This window comes from Lycium ferocissimum, unplaced genomic scaffold, assembly GCF_029784015.1.
Source record: "Lycium ferocissimum isolate CSIRO_LF1 unplaced genomic scaffold, AGI_CSIRO_Lferr_CH_V1 ctg45, whole genome shotgun sequence".
NCBI lineage: Eukaryota > Viridiplantae > Streptophyta > Magnoliopsida > Solanales > Solanaceae > Lycium > Lycium ferocissimum.
This window is the reverse complement of record NW_026725683.1, coordinates 40,598-57,192: the sequence shown is the minus strand read 5'-3', so window position 1 is coordinate 57,192 and position 16,595 is coordinate 40,598. Positions and strand designations below refer to the sequence as shown.

General features: G+C 33.8%; 2 protein-coding genes across 2 annotated transcripts; one reads left to right on the top strand and one right to left on the bottom strand.

The window, feature by feature from the left end:
- Window positions 1-349: 349 nt before the first annotated feature.
- On the top strand, window positions 350-3,313 carry LOC132044442 (pentatricopeptide repeat-containing protein At2g20540-like). Its single transcript, XM_059434918.1, has 2 exons — window positions 350-2,710; window positions 2,796-3,313. Exon 1 carries the CDS (start codon window positions 679-681, stop codon window positions 2,356-2,358), a length of 1,680 nt encoding a protein of 559 aa, XP_059290901.1. The 5' UTR covers window positions 350-678; the 3' UTR covers window positions 2,359-2,710; window positions 2,796-3,313.
- Window positions 3,314-8,778: 5,465 nt separating this feature from the next.
- Window positions 8,779-10,392, bottom strand: LOC132044441 (uncharacterized). The gene is made up of 3 exons (XM_059434917.1): window positions 9,959-10,392; window positions 9,707-9,852; window positions 8,779-9,227 (listed from the first exon to the last, which is right to left on the bottom strand). Exons 1-3 carry the CDS (start codon window positions 10,302-10,304, stop codon window positions 9,138-9,140), a joined length of 582 nt encoding a protein of 193 aa, XP_059290900.1. The 5' UTR covers window positions 10,305-10,392; the 3' UTR covers window positions 8,779-9,137.
- Between the last annotated feature and the right edge of the window lie 6,203 nt (window positions 10,393-16,595).

Sequence of the window (16,595 nt, the reverse complement as noted above, 5' to 3'; positions counted from 1 at the left end):
TTATGCTTGGTTGCTAATCCACGTTACGCTCGTTAGAAGGTAAGAGAGAAAAAGGCTTAGCCATTTAACTCTGGTTTACCCTTCTCTGTATTTTAATGTCATGGTAATCTAGTAATGATCATGTAAGGGTTGAACCATCGGCGGAGACTCAAAAAGTTAAAATCAGAATGAAAGCTATGTAATACATAAAAGCGGCAAAATCAATTCATTTTTAGTAACTCGTTCAATCCGCCTAAATTTAAAAGGCAAACGGAGTTAAAGATATTCACTATACATACATAAAAAAAATATATATATAATAAACTATGTATAAATAATGTAATTTTTCGCTGATCTTGGCCCTACCTATTGGGCCATAATATGTAACCTGATTGGGTCAAAATGTCATCCAAACTTGTACATACAAAATTAATCTTATAAATTTGAAAAAATTTAAGTAAATAATTTAAGAAGAATGCATCAAAGACATCAACTTTCGTATTTTGACACAATCCATGTAGATCCAATCAAACTTTGCGCAGACAATCTCTTAACTCATTTCTATACAAATAATGTAGGCAAGTCATTTAGCATTACAATAAGCCAGAACTTTAGTGCAGAACACTGAATATAAGTATATGCTTAGAGCTGAAACGTCCAATTGATTTCCTGTTTCTCTTCTTCATTCTGAAACTTCAAATGCGCTTGCTTTCGTGGCGTAAAGCCAAACACTTGACTGTTATTAAGCCCAAATATCCAATCTTTACTTATTCTTCAACAACCAATTTTCCCGCTGTGTCCCAACACAAAATTCACATAACTCGAAAAGAATTGTCTAAATTGCTATACCAACGTCCACCTAAATCTCAACTGAAACAAATACATGCCCAAATACTCACCCAAGAACTCTCATCAACTGCTTCTGTAGTTAATTCTCTCATTCATTGTTACCTACATATCAAGGAAGTTACCTCAGCAAGATTTTTGTTCTTTCACTATCCTTTACCTTCACCACCTATTCTAATATGGAATTTGATGATCAGAGCTTACTGCAAACTCGAAAATTCTTCAGAAAGTTTCAGTCTTTTTCGACAACTCCTGAATTTAGACCACTCCATTCGGGTTTTTCCCGACGAGTATACGTTCACTTTTATTGTTACTTCATGTGCCCACCAAAGATCAATTGTACAAGGAAAAATTGTTCATGGGTTGGTGATGAGAAATGGGCTTGAATCAAACTTATATGTGGGCAATTCATTGATTAACCTGTATGCTGTTTTCAAGATTACAGATGATGCTTACAAAGTTTTTGATAGAATGACTGAAAGAGATGTGTTCTCTTGGACTAGTTTGATATGTGGGTATGCAAATAATGGTGAGATGTATGAAGCTTGTGAAATCTTTTATAGAATGCCAGGGAGAAATGATGTTTCTTGGGCTGTTGTTATATCTGGTTTTGCTGGAAACGGAAGCTATATGGAGGTACTTATATATTTGAATGAAATGTTTTGTTCCCTTGAGGATAAGGTAAGGCCTAATGAAGCTGTTCTTGTTTGTGCTTTGTCTGCTTGTGCTAATCTTGGGGCCTTAGAACAGGGAAATTGGATTCATGCTTATATTAAGAGGAATGAAATTCATGAAAGTTCAAATATATCTACTGCTCTTATTGACATGTATGCGAAATGTGGTAGAATAGACATTGCAAGATTGATTTTTGATAGAATTCCAAGACCTGATGTACACAATTTCACAAGTATGATATCAGGTCTATCATATCATGGGCTAGGTGAGCATGCGCTAACCGTGTTTAACAGGATGGTAGATGAAAATGTTAATCCAAATGAAGTGACTATTATAGGGGTGCTTAATGCCTGTAGCCATTCAGGTCTGGTAGAAGAGGGTTCTTCAATCTTCTATAACATGGAGACTTTATGGGGACTTAAACCTCAGATTGAGCACTATGGCTGTTATGTTGATTTACTTGGCCGTGCTGGATACTTGGAAAAGGCACTTGAAGTTGTAAAGAGCATGCACATAAAACCTGATATAGTCATATGGAGGGCTTTGCTCAGTGCCTGCAGAATCCATCGTAATATTTTCCTTGGTAACAGCATTATAGATTTTATAAAGCAGCTTAACTCTGATGGACCCAGTGGCAGTGAGGTACTGATCTCTAATCTGTATGCATCTCTAGGCAACTGGGAGAAAGTTTCCGAAGTGAGGAAAGCGATGGGTCAAAGGAAGACCCAATCTGACATTGGATGTAGTTGGATCGAGATGAATGGTGTTGTTCACCAGTTTCGTGTTGCTGATAAGCTACACCCACAGATTTTAGAAGTTTTGAACAAATTAAACGAACTCTGGACAGTGCTTTCCTAGAAGGAATTGTTGCTAACGCGACACATACGATATACGTTCATTGAACGAGAGAACGACGAAGCAGCAGCTTGGCTTGGTCAAAAGATAGGTGTTGTTTTTGGTTCCGTGAATCTGTTTTCTGAGACTTGAATTAGCATATTATGAAGTTAAGAACTCGTCACCACTGCCAATCATAATTGAAGGCCATTTCTGAAGTTTATGACTAAGAGATCCATTTTATATAGGCTGCTTCTGATTTTTATACTTTCAGAAGAATTTTTCAACGATGACTACTCATAGCAGTTAGTTCCAGGAAAGAGCACTTATATCTGTAAAGAGTGTTTAACAAACTGATCGTAGCAGAGTATAATCTGTAAGGCCTTTCTGATTTATTGATTTTCTCTTTACAGGATGGAATTGAAGTCTGAGGTTTCCTATCTGTGTATCTCATATGTCAGGTTCCTATCGTTTTTATCTTTTAATGATTTGGTATCTACTATACCACCCAACGGAAGGGTTTTCTTTTGATACCAGGTCTCCTGCATAAGGTGCATCAGAAAGTTAACCTCTTTAGACAGGATGCACTTCAAAATTGTATGAGTTCCCTGATAGATCAGATTGAAAAGGAATGGAAGGATGTTCTGGTATTCGAATTATCCACGGAACTACACAACGGTGGAAGTAGAATGTCTGGAGCACCTTCAAGTCAATTATATTGGGAAGCCTAACGAGTGGCAATAGTTCACAGTCCGACTGCTTTTTGAGTGCCCTGAACGTAATCTCTAACCTCTTACACCTCTGGCTTTTTTTTTTTTTTTTTTTTTTTTTTTTTTTTTAACTATATCACATAGGTATTCTGTGTCATTTGCATTCCTCTTCAGATATGCTTTGGCTTCTTTCCAGGAAATCTCGCTAAATACTGAGCTCATTCTCCTTTTAAGTAATCAATGAAAATGTATGCAATTTATTTATCCTATGTTATCGCTCTCTCTCTCTCTCTTAGTTTTACTTGCAGACTTGTTTCATCTTTTGTGTCATACTTTTATCATTTGCAGCATAAGTTCTTGAAATATTCTTGTCCATTTTCTGTGTCCATTCTTCAATAACCTTCTTGCTTCTACATTACTTGGCCCATTGTAGACTATTTTCAAAAGCCAACCATAAATATTTGTATGTATCTTGACATGATCGGATGCTCTGAAGATGTATTCACCACAAATTTTCAGGCATGATTAGCCATGCTGAAAACTGCTTAGTGATTTTTTTAATTAGCAAGTCTGGTTTTGTATAGCGTTCAAGCTCTTTCTTTTATGTCCTCTTTAGGATTCCAATAAATAATTTCCTACAAGGACTCTAGGGGTCAAGGGCAGTTGCCTAGTCCCAACACTTGCAACTTTATTGACCGAGATACTACTCCTTTTGTTTTGAAGTAAATGTCCTGTAGATAATATGATATTAAGTCTAGCTTAATTTTATTTCAAGAGGACAATTGGATCGAAACTGCAGATACTTGCTAGGGACTTTTACCAAAAATACTGGACCTTCACCTTCATAACATTACCATCATCCTCTGGTGCCACTGAAATGACAGATGGAGAAGTTAAAGACGTAAGAGATGCAAAATGGTAGCTGGTTAGTTACGAGTTTTCTTCACATTTTAGGTTGGGAAATTGCAAATCAAATAAAGGTCCTACAAATGGATATGATTTTCCACATTTTTTGTTTGGACCCCAGCTACATTAATGCCGTGATCTTAATTTGATTCGCCCAAGTTCCTGCGGTCCAGAACTAGTGGGAGAGTTGGCTAAATTTCTCTCCAAATGTCGGCACTCTTGACTCTACCTTTTTAATTCAACAGAGCAGCTGAAAGTAAAGACATTCAAGAAAAAAGCGAATCTAGCTGAAATAAAATAATCCACCTAAACTGATGTAAAAATCAATGTACAATGATATTTGATTTGGTTTGATATTATACCAAAAAAAAAAAAAAAAGGTTTGAACCGATATTAAACAAACTGATTATATTTTTGTACTTCCATTTTACAGGAGCCAATTTTGAAAAGCTATGTTTTGTTTTCTCCAACTAGTACTGTAGGGCGAGCTAGGGTGGTAGCTGGGAAATGCAAAAGAAAAGAAGGGTCTAAATTGGTTTGTGCCTTTGTGGGGAAACTAGAAGAAGGGCATGATGCACATGCAGGCTTGTTCAAGTGCAACAAAAGATGACTGAAATGATTACTTCAAGTCAAAAAAGAACAAAACATTATTACTACAAAATATTCTTAAATTTTGCTCATCAGTTGTTGTCCCATTCATTATACCTGTCACACAGAATGCTAGCTGCTTTATTATATATTACCCCGCAAGTCATGTAATGATTAAGCAAATTACTTTCCCAGCTTGAATCAGCATGTGAGAATAGTTAGAGTGGCGTTTGTAGCTCCTTCAATTTAAACAAGGATAATGCTGGACCATTATATCATATTTGTTGGGTGTGTGAAAAAAGTCGTTATAATTCCAAGCTTGATAATATGTTAAAAGTCAAAAAACTATGAAAAGAAAAAACATTTATAAATGACATTAAAAATAAATATTTTAATGTATAAAATATGTTGTGGAAATATTCTTAATGATGTGAAACGTTTTAGGGAGAATCGTACGAATTTAGCCCAAAACAAAAACATATCACACCGTGTTAAGAGTATTTTTAGCTGGTTTTATCAAAGGTGGCCAGCTGATCCAATTTCAGGGTTTGATTATGGTTTTATGCTACCTATTGGGGTTCCTTTTCTTAGTGGATCCTAAAATAATCTTAATGATGCCCGGCCTGTGGAATATCAAGTAAAAGCATTGTCTTTTTTCAAACAATTGTTGTAATTATTTCCTAAGATAGTGATTATTATATTAAGTATGTGGAACAGGGTGTCATAATGGGAAGATAGGTTGCCCTTATCGTTTAGTATAATGTGTCAAATACGTGAAAGTATCATAACATCTAATGGTCACCAGACTTCTAAAAGAAATCAAGTCGTGAAAGAATTTCTCAAATCTCTTGTTAGACCTCTGCTGAATCAAACAATTCTGTGGGCAAGTCACTGGCGCCTTTTTAGCAAAAGTAACAGTGGAAGTGGATCACCCAATTGATAAAATCATCCTGCAATTGATTTCTTTTTAGGAATATCCCAACTTTGCGCATCATTTCGTAATATAAGACCTTCCTTTCCCATATAATCCTGTCTTTATTGTCCCAATTAAGTATGGAACAAATAATTATGGCACGTTACCGATGTCATTGCTAATTCGTATCAGCCTATATTGATTTTTCCAGAGGCGAATCTAGGATTTCTGGAGCATGGGTTCACCTCTCAATTTTCAACCAAGTGCACCATTTAGTCTTTTGTAGTATCTGTTCCCGTAAGTAGCATTATACTAATTTTAGAAAATATTTACATAAAATATCTAGTTTTTCAGCGAGATCATGCGTTCACGTGCTCCAAAAAAAGGCCCTAAATTCGCCACTGGATTTTCCGGAAAACATTATGCTCATGCCATCTTTCCTCCAAAGAAGAACAAGATGAAGTTCCTAATTTGAGGCATTAACTTATATTCACTGATAGCATAATGAAAATTTTATACATTCAGTGCTATTTGACCTTATAAGATTACTTACCTTATTTGACTTTCAAGTCATTAATTCCGTTTATTATAGATAATTACCTATCAAGTGTTCTGATAGTAAAAAGGAATTGCAGATCTAGTGTGTAAAAGTTAGAATTTTCCAAGGAACGACCATTTTGCATTCCCAGCTATCCCACCAATCCATCGAACAAAGAAAAAAGAAAGAGAAATGGGATGATAAATTAATAGATGTGATAATTCAACTCCTAGGTTCATCAATTATCAAGCTATTACATGATTTATTCGATGAAAGGCTTAAGAAGAGCCATTCTTAGTAGGGTACGTAACAGGTCCAGAAATTTGATTAGCCTACGTAGGAATGATTAGATAGCAATTCATAATTCATGGGGGTATATATGTGTTCGGTTCTGATGAATTATGCATAGTACTATATATTGACGTTTGACTAGCAAGGCCCCATTCATTTGGCAAATCAAAAAGCATTATTAAGGATAGATAGATATATATGAAGCTCAGCATATCCTACCAAATAATAATGCACGCATGCATATCATACTTTTTGATTGCTGTCTCGTTTGTTCCTTTTGGCGTTTTGAGTTGTTTTTTTCACACTTTCACTCTCAAATATCTTACTACTTTTTCAATTTGATATATTGTTCCGTCTCTCTCATTTCCTCTCCACTGCCTTTTGCATTTGTGTTTTCCCTTTTTGCTACAAAAGTTGAATTTAAAAGCATTGCGCACTCATCATCGCTCTGATGATTCTATTCCAAGGAGCAACTATTTATACTTCTATGATTGTTGGGTAAAAATTTAGAATACCTTTTCTTTTTTTTCTTTTTTATTTGGGCTCTACGTATAAGTGGAGCGCATAACTAAATAGGAAAATTTACTTGTCATAACTACTTCTAAGACCTATTTATGAATAATAACTACCTTTGATTTTATTTATTGTTCATAACTAAAATATTTTCTTAAATTACACATCATAACTAGTGTCGTATTTCACAAGCTTTCTTTTAAATTAGTTTTTCTCTCACCTCTCAAATTTATTTCTCCCTCACCCTTCTCTTTCTCTCTCTCTCTCGTTCCCTCTCCTCGCCCCCGATCCGTCGATCTATTTCCCTTACTGATTCCTTCAAATATGTCAAGTTACTTCATCGTGAAAATTGTTCAAGATTGTGACGGTGGAAGTGTCGAATGACAAGAACTAGTAACGAACTCTTCTTGATGGCATAGAGCACATAATCTCTGCAATCCTCGTCGAATTTACGAAGAATAACACTAGAGAGCTCGTACCCCTTCTCGATTTAGTTATGGAGGCAACTCTTCACTGTTGATGTTGCTATAAATCAGATTCCTTTGAAACTTTTAAGTTTCTCTGATTTATAAATCTATGAAGAAAAGGAGTGACGTTTTGGTTTATTCTTTACTTTTTCGACACTGCCACTTCTTCTCCGCGGTGGCAGCGGTGGTTCACCGGTGGTTAAACGCATATCCACCTCCGATGAGAGTTGTGGAGCTTCATGCTCACCAAGTGTTTGATAAAATGCTTCAGTATATTTCAGTATATTTCGTTGTATTTCAATGTATTTCTAATTTATGAAACAATTTTCTGATATATTTCATTGTATTCCATTGTATATATGCATACTACAATTTTATATTTCTTAAACAATCAACCATATTTTATTGTATTCCAGTGTATATTTTTCTGTATTTGGAAGTATTTCTAAAAGTTTGGAATGGAGTAATTTGGAGAGAGAAACGTGGGTTATTATGGAACTTCAACAGTTATGCGTGATACATGGTTGATTTAATTTGATTTACCATTTAAAAGAATCTGTTCCATAGATACAGCCTATTTTGACTCTGCCAGATTTTTGTATTTCAGTGTATTTCAAAAATGCGAACTCAACCGAACTTTGTATTTCCGTGTATTTCCCTGTATTTCAAAAACGCGAAATACAACAGAAATATAACAAAAACTAGCTACGATTTGTAAATATAGAAAAAGTAGCTATAAATTGTTAGAAGCTGTTAAAAGGTAGCTGTTTATGTAAGTTTCCCATATAAATAATAAAGGAAGGAGAAACAACAAAGTTGAAATTCACCAAAACCAAAAAAAGGGAAAGCCCTTATAGTGGTCCTAGTATTATTGAGAAAATAAATTGTGGAAAAGTCCAATTTTGCTAATGTGCAACCTGAAATAAAATTTTTCTTGATATTAATTAATGGAAACTTCTGCGTGAAATGGGTGTTCAATTTCTTCGTGAAATATCTCCAATTTTATCCCTCTACTCTGGATTATGGAAATAATTCTTAGGTTGGAGCTCCAATAGAGGTTAACGACAATAACAAGACCTTTTTTTTAAACAAGCAAAGCAATATTAGATCAAGAGTTTAATGAGGGACAAAATTTCTCAATTTCAAATAGTAGAAACAAATTTGACCGATTCGTAACAAAAATTTAAAATTTGACTAGTTCATTTGTTCTTGTTATTAGTATATTTCACTATCTAAGGATTATATCATGCTCATTTAATATTTTTATCGATAGTTTCAATGCAAAAACTTCCAATTGAGAGGGCAATCCCTCTTTATGAACTTCTGCAAGTGTTACCGTGTAAGAAATTGGAAAAAGAAATCGTTGTGCCAAGCGGAGTACAGTAGTTGAATGTTACATCACTTAGCTATTAGAGTTCCTTTTCAACCTTCTTATCTTCCATGATTCACATACCTAACCATCTAAAAACAGAAAAAAAGTTGGTGAAAAAGAGAAATTTGATCAATTCGTACAACTGATTTCGCCAAACGCAAATCATAGTAATTCATTCAACGTTGGAAGTCTCTTATAATCCAAGCAAGTAAACAAAATTTGGTGCTTCGAACAAAGCCCACAGTAATTCTCCAACTAAAGAAGGCATCCAAATGATTACAAAGTTAAGCGATGGGGGTTCCTTTTTCTCTTTTTTTTGTTTTTTTCATTTCTCATATTTGCTGTACATGTGATTAATTAATTCTGCATAGCTAGACGTGCTAGCTCTAATTTGATGACGTAAAATTACCATCTCCAGCCACCTTTTTTCCCTGGTTGAAGTGAATTGTTCATCTCCTAATCCAGAATCTCATACATAAATCCAAATAGAAGCATCAAATTAGTCTCAGCTTGTAGCCTCAGATATGCTGTGGAGTTTGGGATGCCATGTTCTTGGTTTTGCACCTGTTGAGCTCCGATGCTTTTCTTGTTTCACCTGAAAATTTTACATTTACATATTTAAATAATGAATTTTCTATTATTTTTTTCCCTACTGGTAAATACATCATAAACTGTAGTAATTAATTGGAGCTTATATTTTTTCTCTTTCTTTTTTGGTACCTTCAATAGATTAAAGAGGTTGTACTCCGTTTTGAAACTCTAAAAGAAACAAACAAAAACTTATCATCGTTATCCTATCCTCTTCATTTCTATTCTGTACACAACCGTTCGTTTCCTTCTTATTTTTATTTTTTTTAAATTCTTTTCATGTTCAATTAGAAGCAGGTGAAATAATATGTACCAGTAGTCCAGTAGTAGCAAGAAATATGAGAAACTAGATAAGCATGAAGTTTAATCAAGGATTTCTTATATAGCTAGAACGACCCTCACAAATTGCGAATACTAATTTGTTAAGAATTAATCAGATTGAGGATATGGCGTCATCATTCGCTGGAAAAAAAAAAAAGAGATTACCTGTTTGGAGTTGTCCAATTCAGATCTTCTAACAAGTTCGTTCTTAGATTGTGAATTCATTGATTTCTCAGTGCTCTTGTCCCCTAAGTCTAACTGCTGTTGCTTCATCTTGGAATACTTCTTAGCCCATAATCCTTTCATCACCTCTGCATAATTAAAACTCAGTAACTAAGGATCGTACACCAAAGTAGTTTAGCAGTACTAATTAACCCAAAAAAAAAAAAGCAATTGAAAAGAAGAAAGAACACCAACCTTGAGTAGTAATTAGTCTGTAAACATGACCAAGAACAAGAGTATCCGTGGGCTTGAGAAGCTTAATACGCGTAATACGAACAGGAACATTAGTACCAGTATTTGTTACACTATTATTATTATTTTTCTTAACGGTGGAGGCGGCGGTGACAGTGGTGGTGGCGGTGGTAGAGGAAGGGTTAGTAGGCGGAGACAAGGTGGTGGTGGTAAGAAGAAGAGCAACATAATGGCCTGGATTCATCTTCATGATTTCGTTAGCAGTAACAGGCCAGTAGAGTTTGTCAACTCTACCACTTGGGTGTTGTATGAGCAGAGTTGCATTATCAATGGCTTGGCAGTTGCCCATCTCTCTCAATATACTAAAGGCTTCCTTTCCTGTTTTTTTCCCCCCTCTCTCTCAAAAGTGTTTTGTGTAGAAAGAAGCAGCAGTGTTAAAGTGAAGGGAGATAACGAAGCACAATAGCAGTCTCTTTATAGCCATGCTCATCCACGAACTGACCCCACCCACCTTTTTATGGAATTAATTAATTCAATCATAATAATAGCTTAAATTTATCCCTAAACTATTCACTTCGGTTTAATTTTGTCCTCAATTAAAAATAGGCCTAAACAATATTCTTGTTGTTACTCTTTTATGCTATTACATTTGCTCTTTTTTCCAATTCAGCAAATAAAATCCTCAATATTTCACATATGAACACACACGGCTAACACGTGAGATGAGGAACATATGCTTGAACCATTTCAGCCGAACGAACAACCAAACGCTCACTAGCTTAAGAGCATACTGTCACAAAGTGGCTCGAATGTGTATTTTTATGACTCGTATCATCATATGTGGAATTAACGAGTTGATGAGATTCATAAGAATGATAAATATTATACGAAAGGGTAACGGTAAATATAGTGTGGCTAACTTCTAAACAGAGAGCAAAGCTAAGAGAGATGGATAGTTTAGGAACAAATTTAAAACTTGCTTTTTTGTTTAATTTCATAAAATTTTCTTTAGAATTGAATTAATCAATTCCTAAATTATATGGATTTACTTTTAAACCGCGTAATTTAACAATGAGATGTACGTTACGAAGATTTTAAGAACCAGCTGTAGTACAATACTGTTTTAAGGTAAGTGATGTGATGTGAATAATGAGAAGGTGTTGCTATTCTCACACGTAAACACAATACTTTACGTCATTCTACTGCCAAAGCTTTTTACTGCTATACATCAGTGCACTACTCCATTAACTCAGCTGACGCGCCAACTTCTACCTGCTTCATTCCAAGAACTCAAAAAGTCTCAAATGGACGCTAAATATATTCTTCATCCAAACATGGTAATAATAGGATAGTACCGTTCCTACGTCCTTTTCGCTTCACGTGACACTTCCTTTTCCTATGTTTATCCAAAAACGACAGATTCTTTTAGACACTGATTAATTTTAATATTTTTATTTTATTTTAATGACATAAATTTTATGCTTACATAAATGTTGTAGTAAACATATATCATAAGTTTCAACGATTTTTTCTTTTTAAATTTTGTTTCATATTAAATACCTTCATATAAAAATGAGAAGAAAGAAGTAACGCTAAAAAGTTACACAATAAATCAACAAAGTTAAATCTATCTCAATCCAAAATGCTTGGGAATTTGGCGAAAAGTTAACATATTTTAATTTCACCAAAATATAAAATAATGATACTTAGGAAAGAAAAACAATCTCAGTAGAGAATATGCTTTTAGTATATTTATATAGTATTAAAAACTTTTTACCTATGTTCTTTTCCACAAACTTTTTTATATATAAATAGTGGCGGAGTCACAATCAAGAAAGGGGATTAAACTCCGACGACTTAACTTTATATTTTTATCTTATTCTTAATAAGATAATACGAGAATATAATAACACAAATATTTAAAATTAAAATTATTTTCTTAAAATTCCACACCTAAATTAGGATAGCGGGGGTATTGAAGTTCCATAGGCTCAAGATTCACACAAATAGTCAAAAGCCTTATTGACCTTGGAGATTGAAGTGCACGCGATAGGTATAACGGGTGGGTAAAGGAGGGAAAGAATAGAAGAAGACGGTAGGGGCTGTTTGGCATGGCTCACCAAACAATACAAAAACTCTAGGCGTGAAGTTCCGTGGGGGAAATTATAGGGTGAGTTTTCTCATGAGTGTGGGGTCCACGGGAACAATTCACACAATAAGCATGCACCACACCCAAACAACCCTCATAAGTGCTTGTCGCGTGCGAATCCCATACATAAACAGTTTTTTTATCTTTTTTTAAGAATTTCTATTTTGTGGTAGTGAGGGAAAAGTGAATTAAAAACAAATTTGTCTTCCTCTTTTACATCTTTTGCTCGTGCAATATGCGACACTGGTTTTTGTCGTAGTCAGCTTTATTTCTTTTTTCACCTAGCAGCCTCTGTTATTTTTTCTGCTAATTCCATTTTTGCTTCCCTTAAAAGGAGCATGCATCTATATAAAACTCTCTTTTTCTGCCTTTTGCCCATATCTTTTTTTTTTTCTCTTTTTTTGAAAAATATTTTCTTTGAGGTAAGGTTTCCCAATAAATCAAATTCATCTTCTATCAATTTCACTATCTAAGAAAGTGTAAAATTGATGGTACACCTACAAACCAAGACTTCATATCTACCAATCACTTTTGATTTAAGAGACAACAGTTTGTTCTTCCAAGAAAAAGAATATTTTATTGATTAGGGTAAAGTGCACTCTTATTTCACCAACAAATAGAATTTTAGATGTTAAACTATTATAACAGCAAGGATCACCTTAAAATATAGAGATAATCATGTCGGTTCAACTAGGATCCATTATATATATATATATATATATATATATATATATATATATATATATATATATATATATATATATATATATATCTCCGTAAATTTCATCGATTGATGTTAAATGGCGAGACAATTTCTGAAAGCATTTTAATGTCTAGATTTTTTATTTTATTCTTAGCTGTCATCCTAGAAACTCCTCAGAATTCAAGAAAAACTTGAACACAAAGACCTGTGGAAATGTGAGAATGAAGAAAGCATGCTGAAATGGGAACTCATTGGCCTGATATATCCATTTACCTTAAAGATTACGTTTTGACCAAATAGTTACAAATGTGACAAACTGGTCAACACACTCTATCATGTTTCAGTCAAAAACACCCAAAGAAAATAGATTGGAGTCTCAAATATGAAGTGCTAGCTTGTGAAAGTTTAATCAATCAATTGTTCAAATGATAGCATGTAACTTTCTTTTTGACAAATGAACTAAGTACTTGAAACAGTAATACATGGGCTTCTTTTCAATCATCACTCATGCGCTAGTTTCCTTCATGCCTCTAATTCAATGAGATTCATTGCTCGTTCCACACTAATGATATATGTATTGACTTTCTCTTGACAATTGACAAAGAGGATGATAACAATTTTTGAGTATTCATGCATGCATGGCTGCAATTCATCCACATCGTCCTTGTGAATGTCGTACTAAAAAAAATTCAATCAATTAGTCGACCATGTAATATGTGTAGCAAATGAATTCAGAATTTAGAGTCTGTGAATTCCACTCGTTTAGACGAGTTGATTTTGGTCGAACTTGTTGCGTCCATAGTCTACATCCTCCAATAATGTAATGTCACATATTCTTCTTCGATCACAAAGCCTTCGTAAGTTATTTTATCATATGCATAAAAATGATAAGGTCGCTTTGTTTCATATAATAACGAGGCTCATATCTTAATTACTACACTTAGGAGCTCATATAATACTTTTCCTCCCTCTCTCTCTCTCTACGCCAGCTTCTACCCATATACTGTTAATTAAACATAAACATCTGTTCAATGATAAGACGATCGAAGTGTGAAAAATAATGGATGCGAATTGTTTTTTAACCAACCTAACAACTCTTCCATTTATCTCTCATGAAGAAAAAGTAATACTCGTAGAGTATATGATTGGTGGTTGGAATTTGGAAAGAAACAAGAAGGTACACAGATCAAGTGCCAATAACCCAAGAAAGGGAGAACAAAGAATATCAAAGTGCCAGGGCCAAATCCTCTTATGGTTTTTGTGTCTTCACATCCGACGAATGACAATTCATGGTGGTCCTTTTTTCCTTTGTTTCTCCCTCCAGTACCACTACCATGATTTGGTCACACTATCTCTTATAATATAATTTATGACTTGATCGTGATTTTGTGTCTTTTAAATTAGTATTATTATTCTCCAGAGAATTGATCAGAAAAATTCTCCTAATGTTCTGTTCCACTTTTCATTTTTGATGTTTCTAGTGCAGAAATAAGCAAATAAAGAAAAAAGGTGACCTTTTCCCGTAGTATTTTTATTGAAATGGTATCTAGAAAGTACAAAGTTTGAACTAGGTAGCATTGGTCATATTAACGTCGTAGAATAAAGTTCATCTCTTCGTGAAAAGGTTGCCTGAACTAGAATGGTGGCAGTGTACATTCCAACATTGATCAAGATTTTGCACTATACAAAAATAAGTGATCGATTTTCTTATTTATTTTCTAGTGTTTAGTGAGTAAGGATAAAATATTATTCCATGAGCAATATTTGTATATAATCTACGTATTAAATATGAGGTTGGAGAGAGGGTTGGGGGTGGGTTCGGACTTCAGTCCGGGAGTGGATTATTGCAGGTGGAGGGAAGACAATCTGGGTAGAATGCCACTTATGAAACTTATTTTCTCTACTTTCACCATGAAAATCATCTTCATGAATTTTAGGGAATTTATTTTTCTAGAGAAAATATTTTCAGAAACATATTTAACAACTAAACATGAGAAATTCGAAAAATATTTTCCGCCATAACAAACACATCCCAGTCCTCTTATTTCTGTTTTATTTTCTTTATTCCCAGGTCTCCTTCTTTCCTTTTTAATTTCTTTTCCCAAATGAGAAGAAAAGAATAATTAAAAAAACAAGTTTTATTGAAGCTTAATTTAGTAGTATACTGCTAATTATTACTGGCCATAAAAATTTTAAAAATTAAAAAATATAGCAACTTTATTATAGCTCCCAAACCAAAATAGATGCGTCTGTATTAAAATCTGGTTTGACTTGACTTATAAGAAGGTTGGACCAAGCCATGATTGTCGCTGATACAAGTGTGGCCTACTTCATGGATTGAGTTTGTACGCCCAATTAACGATCAAATGTTTATATGTACGTAGTATGTACATTATACATATTTGCAATTTATTATACTTTTCTTGTTTGGTACATGGGAATTCACTAAGGTTAAGTTGATGAATTATGTGTGGACAAGGTCAAAAGAAGACTACTCCCTGGGTCCCAATTTATTTGACACTTCGCTTTTCGAGAATCAAACAAGTTATTCTTTAATCGTAATTTTTATATGTCTTTTAAATTGGTACTTATGGTGACTTATAGTACTTTTTATGTAGTTTTCAATTACATAAATTTTATTTCAAAAATTTTAGAGATTCTATGTTTAAACACAGTCAAAATTAAAAAATTTGACTCTTGAAAAATGAAAAGTGTCAAATAAATCGAGATAGAGGAAGTATTATTTTTTGATGTGTGACGCACCGTTTGAAGCATAGAGAATGTCCTTCTGAGCTTTAATTGTGACGGCAACGGTTAACTTCAAAGATACAGCAATATTATTTGACTCTTGAAAGGTTTCATTTTCTCTGCTACAATAAATGCTTTTATTAAGTGTTGAAACCTCTGATTTGAAAATAGGAATAATTCACATAAGGTTGCTGCTTCCGAACCAATTAACATCTATTGTGGGGCGAAGAATATAAGATTTTTATACAAATCAAATCGAATAGTATAAGATTTGATACAACGACCTTAGCTTCTTCAAGTATTAAAACTTGGGTTAATTTCACATGGTCATTCAATTTTTATTTTATTACAATAAAGTCAACAAACTATTTTTTGTAACGAAAATGTCACTCAACTTTACCTAAGTATCATCACAAAAAATCACTACAATATTTTGATTATGAAAAAGTCACTCGATTTTGCCTAAATGTTACAATAAGCCACTAAACAGTTTTTTCTGTAACCAAAATGGTCAATCAACCTTGGCTAAGTATCACAACAAGTGTCTCCTTTGTTTCCCCAATGACTTTCTATGATATTTAGCAAGGTTGAGTGGCTTTTTAGTTACAAAAAAAATCTAGTAATTTTTGTGATACTTAGAAAAAATTGAGTGACGTTTTCGCTTTAAAATATTCCGTTAATTGGTTTTGATACAATTAATGAAAACTGAGTGATCATCTATGAAATTAACCCATTCAAACTCCTTTTGGTCAGATTCTAAAAATTTCCTTTTAACAATTGAACTGCTTTTTTTTTTTCTTTTGTTAATTGTCTCCTGCACCACCATCTAAAGTTGAGTATAAAACAGTTGTAACAAAAACCAGCCTCATCGAATACCCTGCGTTTTCTGTTATAAATGAAAAATCCAACGTTTACGTTCTCCAGCTGTTTAAATGCAAGGAAAAAACTAGTGGATGGCAAATATTTTGATTTTTTTTTCAAGTACTAGAGTGGGTAAGAGCACTAATTCTTGGAGGTCCCAGCTAAGTATCAGTACCTTT